Source organism: Aptenodytes patagonicus, chromosome 3 (genome assembly GCF_965638725.1).
Source record: "Aptenodytes patagonicus chromosome 3, bAptPat1.pri.cur, whole genome shotgun sequence".
NCBI lineage: Eukaryota > Metazoa > Chordata > Aves > Sphenisciformes > Spheniscidae > Aptenodytes > Aptenodytes patagonicus.
Window position 1 is genome coordinate 39014775 of NC_134951.1, and position 12662 is coordinate 39027436.

Sequence of the window (12662 nt, forward strand, 5' to 3'; positions counted from 1 at the left end):
TCTGAAGGCTGCTTTTAAACCAAAATGGAAGTTAATATGGCATTAAAAAAAATTTAATGATTTGCAAGTCTATCTACATATTCTTTGAATATGAGTTTATTTTTTAATTTCATATAAAAGGTAAGACATTTCAATGCTATAACTTTAAGACTCAAATCTACTTGCATTAAACACTACATGCTAATGCTATCTTAAAGTAACTGAGCACTGTGACACTTTCGTATGGGGAATATTTTACATGCTGGTGAGCTCCTCCTCCTTAGTTTCTGAAGTGCTTTTTCAGCTACCCCAACGTAACTCAGAGGTTCATTCCCTTTACTATATAGGCAATCTGACTGATAAAAGAATAAAACTTATTAAAGCTTCTTCAAAAGGTTAGCAAAGTAAATTACTATGACTTGAAATGGTTTCACTACTGCAAAGCATTTGCCTAGCTAAAAAAAAAAAGTCAGAAGCGTTACTAAAAAAAATTACACATGAGAATACGCGTATTACACACCATCATAAATTCTAACATTTTCTATAACACATGCCATAGAATTTAGAAACAATTTTTAGTGACGTAGTCAGTTCGCTCAATACAAGAACAAATGTAATTTAAGTCTGAGATTCCAAGAACTGCACATTTTTGTTTTCATGGGATTTGAATATACACACACTTTCTCAACTGCTGCAGTGTTTGTTCTATTTCAATACATCCACACTCTGCCCAAATGCTTGCTGAAGTTGTCTGAATTAATAGGAAGTAAATATATTCTCAAAAATGTTTTGCTTTCTTTACTGCACTTTTTTTTTTAATTTAATGGATTGCAAGTAATTCTAGGACAATTACAAAGCTTCCATTAATAGTCCTAATTGTGCTGAATGTAATAGAACCAAGTATACCAGAAGTATCTGAAATGCAAGATCAAAAATGTAAATAAGGGCTGATGCTTTATTTTAAAGGAACAAATCATTCTGACGAGCTCTTAAAGCACAGTCTCCCAATACAGCATTCCCTAGTGATCAGTTTTACAAAGAAATGTGTGTAGGTACAACTGTGACTGCCTTCATGGGGCTGAACATTACACAGATCAAAACCACTTAAAAGGAGTGTATACTGGCAGCCAGTTCCAATTTCTCAAGAGCCACTGCATTCCTATGGATAGAATGCTAAAGCAGAAAACAACATGATTGAAAAAGCCCACAGAACAATCTCTTCAATCACTATTTTTCCAATGTTATCTGGGTTACCTCATCTATGCGGACAGCAGACCGAAAATTCTTATTAGAAGAAGGATTTAGCGTAATTTTCCAGAACTGTGTATCACCAGATAATGTTAGCTTGATGAAAATATAAAATGTACGTTGAACTTAAAGTGGCTGCTATGTAAGAGGCAGGTATGCACACCTGCCTAAGACATACAGCCAAAGCTGCAGGAATCCTACTGGAATAGCTTTTAGCCCAAGTATTAATCTTCTAGTTAAACTATAATAAGACATAGATATGCAATAAATAGAACCTGAGTAGAAAGAAGAACCTGTCACTTCTCAAACTTTCTAAGTTTGTTCTTTCTGAAAGGATTCCTACATTAATATACATTTAATATTAAAAATTACAAATATCATAGATAAGCATATATTCTTCCCTAAACCAAACAAAACCCAATCTACAACAAGAACACACCACAAAAAAACCACCAAAAAACCCCACCAAAACACCAAGGACTGTTATTGGTTAAAAGATCAATGTTTTAATGACTTAAAGTGGAGTCAGAAAATTTAATATCCAGTGACTCTCCAAATAGTAGCTATAAAGATATTGATTTGTAGGCTAAGTGCCAGAAATCATAGAGGAACAAGAAAAGATAGTAACAGTAGCCCTGAGAAAACAAACCAGCAACTGCATGACATGAAAAAAATATCAGTTTGTTGAAGAAGAGCTATGGTGAAAGTTCACAAGACTTAAGTATGTCACATAAATCTTGGGGATTTCAGAATTACGTGGTTAAACACTCAGGAGCAGTTTCATGTACAGTTCTAAGGCATTTCTCCTTATCCTGGTAGAAAATATGATCTGCTTTCAAGGAACATTTTCATATTGTGTTCCACACTGCAACAAAACAGTGCACAATTTGTTCCAAGCACATAAGCATACACTAGTAAAATCTCCACCATGTCAATGTAGAGAGCAGGGTAGCACTCTGGAAGGCTCCTGGAGGAGCTGTAACAGTTCTAACAGCAGTGCCCGTGCTATCTCTGCTTTAGCATTTCATATGGTCTCCAAGAAGGAGACTATTTTACCACTATTTTTACCACCCAAAAGAGGAACAGAAGAATGACCTCTAACACACTCGTCAGAGTTACAAGCTGGTATTAGACAATACTGGCCTGAAACTCACATTATTTACATTGAAGGCTTGATAAACGGTTCTGGCACTTTCATTACTTTTTGTGTAGCTCTGATTCATTCCACACTGCAAGTTTCTAGAAATACAGTTGCCAGTCCAGGAAGGAGATGCTACCTGTGCTCATAGTCTTGAGAGCAGCAAGGGTAACATTTCAAAGTCCCTCCTCTACTGGATTTCTATCGCGATGGCTGACATGACTTCTGGCTAGGCTGTTCACATACAAGGTATGGCAGTCATTCTTGTACTGCTGCTGTGATCTTGTGGGAAAACATGTATGGCATGGCAGAGGAGGACAAGACCACAGATCCATAACCATCAGGAAATAGCAAAGCTTGGTGACATATTAGTAGATGTTGACCAATCTTGTCTCTTAAGGGATCTTTAAACTGAAATGATCTTTAAAGAAGAAATCAAGGTTTACATTTCCTATTGAATCACAAGCCCAGGGTCTTTAGCAAATTCCCTACAGAATTGAAGACTAGCTGTCTTTTCGGACAACATAGAGTACGAGATGATATGGAACCTATTAATATGGCATAATGTAATTTACACATCTACTGCTAAGGCACACATCCTAAGAAAGGATATCATGATGTACACCAAAGGACAGGAGATCAATTCATCTTTCCTGGCAGAAAAGTCAGGTGAGAAACAATTTAAAAAAAAAAAATAAAAGAGCTTTTAACATCCAGCTGTGCCACTTCAGGTTACTATCCGGCAGCACAAAGGAACTCCAGCCAGTAAGACAGCTTCATCGGGGGCCCAACTTAATGCCTCAATGCAAACGCACATAGCATGGGGAATAAACAAGAGGAGTTAGAGACGTGCGCACGCCTGCAGGGCTACGACCTTATGGGCATCACGGAGACGTGGTGGGATGGCTCCTATGACTGGAGTGTTGGGATGGAGGGATACAGGCTCTTTAGGAAGGACAGGCAGGAGAGACGAGGAGGGGGTGTCTCCCTCTATGTCAATGACCAGATGGAGTGCATGGAGCTCTGCCTGGGGATGGATGAGGAGCCGACTGAGAGCTTGTGGGTCAGGATTAAAGGGAAGGCAGGGACAGGTGACATTACAGTGGGGGTCTGCTACAGGCCACCTGACCAGGAAAACCGAGCAGATGAGGCCCTCTATGGACATAGGAGCAGCCTCACATTCACAAGCCCTGGTCCTCATGGGGGACTTCAACCACCCCGACATCTGTTGGAGGGACAACACGGCAGGGCATAAGCAATCCGAGAGGTTCCTGGAATGCGTCGATGGTAAATTCCTTCTCCAAGTGGTAGAGGAGCCAATGAGGAGAGGTGCTATGCTGGACCTTGTTCTCACCAACAAGGAGGGGCTGGTGGGGAATGTGAAGCTCAAGGGCAGCCTGGGCTGCAGCGACCACAAAATGGTGGAGTTCAAGATCCTCAGGGCACCGAGGAGGGCACACGGCTAGCTCACTACCCTGGACTTCAGGAGAGCAGACTTTGGCCTCTTCAGGGAGCTGCTTGGCAGAGTGCCATGGGACAAAGCCCTGGAGGGAAGAGGGGCCCGAGAAAGCTGGTTAATATTCAAGGATCACCTCCTCCAAGCTCAGGAGCGATGCATCCCAACAAAGAGGAAGTCAGGCAAAAATGCCAGGAGGCCTGCATGGATGAACAAGGAGCTCCTGGACAAACTCACACACAAAAAGGAAGGCTACAGAGGGTGGAAGCAAGGACAGGTAGCCTGGGAGGAATACAGAGAAATTGTCCGAGCAGCCAGGGATCAGGTTAGGAAAGCTAAAGCCCTGACAGAATTAAATCTGGCCAGGGACGTCCAGGGCAACAAGAAAAGCTTCTATAGGTATATCGGGGACAAAAGGAAGACAAGGGAAAATGTAGGCCCTCTCCAGAATGAAATGGGAGACCTGGTTACCCAGGATATGGAGAAGGTGGAGGTACTCAATGACTTTTTTGCCTCGGTCTTCACCGGCAAGTGCTCAAGCCTCACCGCCCAAGCCACAGAAGGCAAAGGCAGGGACTGGGAGAACGAAGAGCTGCCCACTGAGGGAGAACATCAGGTTTGAGACCATCTAAGGCACCTGAAGGTGCACAAGTCCGTGGGACCTGATGAGATCCATTTGCGGGACCTGAGGGAACTGGCAGATGAAGTTGCTAAGCCACTATCCATCGTATTTGAGAAGTCGTGGCAGTCCGGTGAAGTTCCCACTGTCTGGAAAAGGGGAAACAAAACCCCCATTCTTAAAAAGGGAAAAAAGGAAGCCCTGGGGAACTACAGGCCAGTCAGTCTCACCTCTGTGCCTGGGAAGATCATGGAACAGATCCTCCTGGAAGCTATGCTAAGGCACATGGAGGACAGGGAGGTGATTCGAGACAGCCATCATGGCTTCACCAAGGGCAAGTCCTGCCTGAGCAACCTAGTGGCCTTCTATGATGGAGTGACTACATCAGTGGACATGGGAAGGGCTACAGATCAGAAGGCCAATTGTATCCTGGGCTGCATCAAAAGAAGCGTGGCCAGCAGGTCGAGGGAGGTGATTCTGCCCCTCGACTCTGCCCTGGTGAGACCCCACCTGGAGTACTGCCTCCAGCTCTGGAGCCGTCAGCATAAGAAAGACATGGACCTGTTGGAGCGGGTCCAGAAGAGGGTCACGAAAATGATCAGGGGAATGGAACACCTCTCCTATGAAGAAAGGCTGAGAGAGTTGGGGTTGTTCAGCCTAGAGAAGAGAAGGCTTCAGGGAGACCTTATTGCAGCCTATCAGTACTTAAAGGGGGCTTCCGAAAAAGATGGAGGCAAACTTTTTAGCAGGGCCTGTTGTGACAGGACAAGGGGGAATGGCTTTAAACTAAAGGGGGGTAGATTCAGACTAGATCTAAGGAAGAAATTTTTTACACTGAGGGTGGTGAAACACTGGCACAGGTTGCCCACAGAGGTGGTGGATGCCCCATCCCTGGAAACGTTCAAGGTCAGATTGGACGGGGCGCTGAGCAACCTGATCTAGTTCAAGATGTCCCTGCCCACAGCAGGGGCGTTGGACTAGATGACCTTTAGAGGTCCCTTCCAACCGAAACTATTCTATGACTCTATGACAGATGTCATGTATCTGGACCTCTGTAAGGCCTTTGACTTCTATGATTCTATGATACTTAGCTACAATGAACTTAGGAGAGGACAGCACTTTGAAAACAGCGAATACAGACTAAGGAAGCAGCATATTTACAGAAACTTATGTCCTATCAGTTGTTTCTACACAGGCGATCAGAAACACCATCACATTCTTGCATTAAAATCCTCCATTCTCCTATATGATGCTTTGCCTGAAATGGCAAAAAATGCTGCCAAGTCAGCTGTGTACCTGCTAGTCACAGCTCCTCAATGGAAGAGCCACAGGAATTGAGTTGGTACAGTAATCACTGCTACTTTACAGAAAATGTGTTTAACATTGAGACTTGCTTTAAAAAAAAAGGAAGGCTATCAATATTTCACTTTCAGGAGCATGTCACTTCACAGAATATACTGAGATACCAGAAAGGACTTAACAGTGCCTATAATTCTGTAAACATGGTACCATACACAAATTTCTCTCTTAGGGGAACAGAGTTCATCCTGAATTCTGAAGAATCAGTAATACTTGCTTAATCGTTTAAGTTTTGGGGACAATCTAAGGCTGTTCTTTTGAATGAGAACAGTTGTATTTCCTGACCTCCTGAAAAAAACCCACCACCTTAGAGGATCATTTTGTCATAATGCAGCTTTCTCTCACCCTGGTTAGATTTCATTGTTGAAAGGTGATCTTTGTTATCATATGGAAAAGATGACTAGGAAATAGATCTGACTGGAAGACATGCCTGTCACGGACATTCTCCAGTATCCAACACTTTGAAATAACTAAGCATGGGCAAAGTAAAACGAATCAAAAACATCCCCACATCACACGGCAGTGAATTATAATTATATACACTTCAATGAAGCTAAACCATATGGGGTTCAGAACAGAATTCGAACAAGTATAAAGAGATGGGAAGGACATTCTCCTTTGTCCTGATTTCAGCTGGGATAGAGTTAATTTTCTTCCTAGTAGCTGGTACAGTGCTGTGTTTTGGATTTAGGGTGAGAACAATGTTGATAACACACCAATGTTTTAGTTGTTGCTAAGCAGTGCTTACACTAGTCAAGGGCTTTTCAGCTTCCCATGCTCTACCGACTGAGAAGGCTGCAGGTGCACAAGAAGCTGGGAGGGGCCACAGCCAGGACAGCTGACCCAAACTGGCCAAAGGGACATTCCATACCATGTGACATCATGCTCAGTACATAAACTGGGGAAAGCTGGCCGGGGAGGCTGCTGCTCAGGGACTGGCTGGGCATCGGTTGGCAGGTGGTGAGCACCTGCATTGTGCATCACTTGCTTTGTATATTCTTTTAGTATTATTAATTATCATTATTATTACTATTTTACTTTATTTTATTTCAATTATTAGACTGTTCTTGTCTCAACCCACAAGTTTTCTCACTTTCACTCTTCCGATTCTCTCCCCCGTCCCACCAGGGAGAGTAAGCAAGCAGCTGTGTGGTGCTCAGTTGCTGGCCGAGGTTAAACCACGACATCCTTGTACAATCTAGAGATCATAAATTTCAAATGGCGGAGGTGTTTCCATATTTCCAGAAGAAATTCCAGAAATTGGGGGAAAAAAAAAAATTCTAGTAGCAATGCAGTTGGAAGAGGGCCTTCAATCCAAAGAAGAGAGACAAGCAATATATGGGCTACAGTAAGTTATCAGTTACCAATAAACACCATATTTCTAAAAAGTATTCTTAATTCCTCTCTGCAAATACACAACTGAGATTTTCTTTGCATTTTCTTTTACAGATCACCTTCAGTATTTTGTTTGCTTGCTGTAGCTTCAGTCAAGGACAAAGTAAGACTCCACATCCAAATATGGACAGAGCTTATTCTCTGATTTCAGCACAGTATTAGGATTTATTTACCGTAACCTACTTTTTAATAAGTTATCATGAAAATAGGTAGACACTTAGGAAAAAAAAAAAGAACACACACCCAAAAACTCCCCACACAACTCACCTATATTCCATCGTCTATGTTTTGCATCATCAAACTGCTGCCTCAAAACTAGGAAATCTATGACATCTGGCATATCATGGTACCTAATTACAACAGAACACACAACTATTAAGTGATAAAACAGCAAAAGCATAAAGTAAAGCACTTACAGAAAGAATTAACACTTTGAATTCAACACTTCAAAAGCAAAAGCTCAAGATGTGACATTAATGGTATCTCTAATTTTCAACCTCACCCCAGCAACAAAGCCCCCAATTTGAATATAATATTGCTTTCCTTACTTCATGGTGAATGATCCTCCAGTTAGTTTACCCGTATCAGGGTCAAGAAAAGCTAGTTTAAGACAGCAGAGAGTAGGCAATCCCACTTCATACTTAATCCCAACTATTTTCATCAGCTCTTGCTCCTGGAATAAACAAAATGTTATGTACCACCACTGAAGGTAAGGTGACTATAATAACTTTCTGAAATGTGAAAATACAGGTATACTGAAAAGACCAGATCTCTGCCAGAACAAGTCAAAATAAAGTATCTGAAATTTAGTCTTTCAAAACAAGCTATTATTTCACAATGTAACTTGTTTGAAAAATATTTTGCTATGAAGTGTAACCACCTCATCTGCTCAAGCAGATGGAAAAAGAAGTACAGTTTAAGGTCTGATTTCATTTGACTATTAATTTTTTTCCCTTATCTTAAAATATTAAGAGCACAACATCAGAAACATCTGTATCAAGAATCTTCTTTCAGTTAGTTTCCAAACTATTTTTAATATTAAGATGCCAAATAGAAATGAAAGTCATACCCGTAATTCCATTTTATGCCATGGTTGTTTCTTAGGATTAATACTATATATTTTGTTCTTCTTAGCCATTACAACGTATGCTTCATGACCTTGTCGGAAATAGTAGACCTAAAAGTGAAATGTGAGAGTTATCTAACAAAGGCTTTGACGAGTTGAAATGCTAGGATATTGCTGCCATAAAACGTGCATACTTTCTATTTTATCATCAACTTTTTTCCACTGTCTTCCCGCAAAAATCACAGGTTCTCAAAAAGTAAGTGGTGGACAATTAAGGCTGGTATCATAGAAACATTTACAGAAAAAAGTAGGAAAGATTTAGAATACCATTTTCCTTGTGAGCAAAATATCCTAAACTACACATGTGAGACCAAAACAAAATCAGTAACAAAAACCTCTATTTATCATCGCACTATAGAACAATTCAATGACAGTAACACAAATTCCACTAATCCACCCCGTTACTCATCACTGTAGGACAGCCCTAAGATGACAATCAAGTATCACTAAATTCACTATCTGGCTAATAGTATTTTTTTTGAACAAGAAAAATTCTAGAACAAAAATTCAGCTGTTTGTCACTGTTCTGGTAAGATTTTGGTATGTGATTCCATACTACCAAACAGCCTAACAAAGACATGAACAAACTGAAAACAGACATCTGAAGAGCTTATTAAGAATTTTCAAATCCTTCCACTATAAATTTCCATGGTTCAGACATCCAGAGTCTATTAGTTTTACTTTGATCCTGTTGTATATGACACCATGTGGATGAATGTTTTTGTTATAAACCATCACTGTAATGAAGTAGTAACCTGAAAACCGTAAACATATATTCAAGGAATGTATCTGAAATGTGAAACAGAGGTTCCTCAAACTAATTAGAATAAATATATGATAAACAGCTGTATTCCAGGTACGATGCATTCCAAATTAAAAAATCCTCTAAAAGTGCCCCAAGCCATAAACGTGGGATTTCCATCAAATAGGCTAACAATAGCTTAAATGTAAAGGTCTAACACAACAAAAAAAGCAGAGTGAAAAGCCCTCAATAAGTTTTAAAATACATTTATACAAATAAACACACTAATATTTGTATTTCCACATGCTTTCCAAAACTGTTGTATCATAAAACATTATAAATGTCTGCCAAGTTTCTACATTAGCAGTTACTGAACTTTCTTAATATCACATGGCAATTTTTTTTTTTTAAATGGAAAAGGACTCAGGCACAATTTTTTTTCAACTCCTGTGTTTCAGAGTATTCGACATACACAATATCCTCATAGGGAAAAAAAAACGCACAGTAGTTACAGAAGGCATGAAAGCAGTGAGAATCTCCTATGCACTGTCTGAATCTAACTGGCAGGAAAAGGAACAGAGGTTACTGAGAGACAGATCTAAAATAATACCAATTTAAATTACACTTTCAATGTTGTGACAATTGTTTCCTGTACCTTCCAGTGAATCAAAACAAAAAAAATCCACTTAGTGGCACAGGCTACAAACAATTCCTCCTACACTTACTGTTTCTGCTAAACCTCTACATAAATTCAACCCACTGTTTACAGAAGTGACACTTTTTTTGTAAATGGCTCTAAGCATTGCATCTTCTGTCAGAAGAACAAATTAGAAAGATTATCTGTGGAAAAAAGAATTTATGCCTTTTTCCAGGAAACTGTATTTTTAATCTTTATCGATAAATTCCTGCTTCTGCATGTTTCTTATAGTACCCAGACAAAACTGTTCTTTATCGTGTTAATGGCAGAATGCTCCAACGAATATGCATTGTATTTTGATACTCAGAGAGGGAAACTGCAGTCCCATCTCTCTGGTATGTTTCCACTGCTCCTCAAGACACATGACAAAGGTCTGTAAATGGCAGTATTCAGAAAGGGAAAAGGGATGGTACGTGCTATTCTTATGCACTGAGTATAACTAAATATAGCATTACTGTTTTTTCTTACTTGTTTGTACAGCTGTAAGAACGAATTTGAAATATCTCTCCTCCCAAATCTTATAAAACATTGAAAGCCACACGAGACCTCTTCTCATCATACTTCTCTAATTAAACCGATCTTTTATTTCTGTGGATCTCACAAATAACTTTCCAGACGAATAGCTTCTTTTCACATCTTAAGCAAATCTGGGGAGGGCAAGTATCAGAGATGGAATTTTAGACAGAGCAGTTTGATTACAAACATACTCTCTATTGGTGTGACTAGTCCTACTTTCTAGGCACAGGACAGGAAATTTCCTGTTCACCAATATAAAACATTTTTCAGCAAAAGAATGCATCCTACTTAGATATTCCTAATACACATTGCACAAGCTGTTCAGCAGGTGCCAAACCAAACACACCAGTTTATCTTACTAAACCGACACGATGTTAAAGTCTCCCGGGTAATATGGTACAGATAAATCCTTGGCTGCTTCCCTGTATCCAGATGGTATCAGGCACCAAATATATTTATTTGGAATTGATCTTTTGAACGGCACAGTCTCCAAAACACGCTTGCTGGAGGGTATAAATACATACGCATTTTCTCCAGTTGCAACTCTCGACTTAAAGTGCTCCTTCCCTCACTCACTAGCAATGCCGATGTAATTTTTGCATAGCTGTGCTGTGAACTGCATCAGTGAAGTGATCCAGTAAAAACAAAACTGCTTGCACATGCAACCTCTGCTTCCAATTCAGTTTCTAAGGGGGTACCTACAAACAGCTCTAGCTCAAGACCAAAGTTAATCAACTTTGTTACCACATCAAGTATTTCTCCAACTGCATTCTGAAGGTGTGAACTATAGAAGAACCCTGTTTAGTACCTCAGAAACACGCTGCTCCCTGAAGAGCCAACAGACTACACATTACAGCATAAGCCAGCTATTTCCTCTTATTTTAACCTGAGGGGATTTTAGGAAACATGCACAGACTCTGATTTTCAAGATTGCCTTCTATTGGATACTACTTATTCATACAATTCACTGTAATGTTCACATGCTATATATTTCAAAGTAGAAAATTGGTGGGTGTCCTTTTGCTACTGTATTTTGAGACATCTATGCCATGTTTACAAAGTGTTCACAGTCTAATTCATATAAAATACATATATATACAAAACTTTTCTTGTGGGTTTCTGTTGTAAGAGACCAGCAAAAGTTTTCTGATATCAGGAACACAAGTGAAAAGGACAGTATCAGATTTTCTTCAGAACAAATGAATTTAAAAGAGAAACAACACAAAAAAACCACCCTCCCCCAGAGGTTTAATTCCTGGTTTTTACTTCAAGTCCCAAACAACTTAAATTTGTATTTCATTTCTTACCTATCCTTCAGCGTACAAGATGCTCTACAACTAAGGACTAGTTTCACTAGATAAAAGTATCTCACACAGGTTGTATATACGTGTCAAATAACACACTGAACACAGTACAAGAAGGAACGTGACTGCAACAGCATGGAATAAAAAAAAAGTCAAAGCAACACTGTGCAGAATATTTTTTAAGTATGGGAAAGACTAAAGGAAGCGAAAGTAAATTTTAGCCAGATCAAAGAATGTTTTGAAGAAAACCTAAAATATTCTGATAATAAATGGTATCAAATCTCTGGAAAAAATGCACAGATGAAAATAAAAAAAGGCAAAAACAAGCTGAAAGAAGCAGGAACACAGAGGGAAAAACTACAATACCTCATCCCCCATCTGTGGCACAAATGGGCACCGACGAGGAACAGTGTCTGTAATCCATGCTGAAGGCAGCCATTCTTCCAGTGTCAAACCATTTTCTGCCAGAACTCCTACAGCCAGCCTCTGAAGAAAATGCACACAAAAGATTAATACAAATAAACTAACATCTGGGGGGGCCTTGTATTTTGGGAAGTGTTTTATTAAAATCAACTGCCATTTCTTAAGAATATTTAATGTAAAAAGGAAATTATTGCCAGTGTGACGATAAATCTTGCTTAACTGCTTACAGTAACACCAAGACCAAAAACATTAATAATCTGAAAAACTAAGTGGGATTTTTAGGGTTTTTTTAGTTTGTTAGTTTTGGGGTGGTGGTAGTGGGGCTCTTCTAACAAAGACTGAATTTATTAACACTCCAGTAACTATGACGCATGCCCAAAAAGGTAAAACTGAAATATGCCATTCTCTTTAACCAAATTCACACAGTTGCCTTGGCCCATAAGACACTACAACTATACAGCTGCCTCCAGTTAAGGAATCCCACAAAATGAGGAGGAAGAGATTAACAAACATAAGTAGAGGTAAAGCATGTGAAAAATGACCCAGATTGGGCACATCCACATTACCTACTGGCATATTTACTACAGCGTGCTGTGAAATTGCATTTTCAGATTGTATGTCCACATCATTTATTTGTAAGTAACGAAGCTCACTGTAGTT

At 39.7% G+C, this 12662-nt stretch overlaps 1 protein-coding gene across 3 annotated transcripts in view; it reads right to left on the reverse strand.

Moving 5' to 3' along the window:
- The window catches only part of PHIP (PHIP subunit of CUL4-Ring ligase complex), a 121452-nt gene that overhangs the window by 23065 nt on the left and 85725 nt on the right, over nt 1-12662 (reverse strand). For all 3 annotated transcript variants that reach the window (XM_076333122.1, XM_076333121.1, XM_076333120.1), the window contains 4 exons: nt 11946-12065; nt 8264-8371; nt 7743-7867; nt 7462-7544 (listed from right to left, as the gene is read on the reverse strand). In XM_076333122.1, the coding sequence (XP_076189237.1) occupies nt 7462-7544; nt 7743-7867; nt 8264-8371; nt 11946-12065 (436 nt within the window). The remainder of the gene's footprint in view (nt 1-7461; nt 7545-7742; nt 7868-8263; nt 8372-11945; nt 12066-12662) is intronic.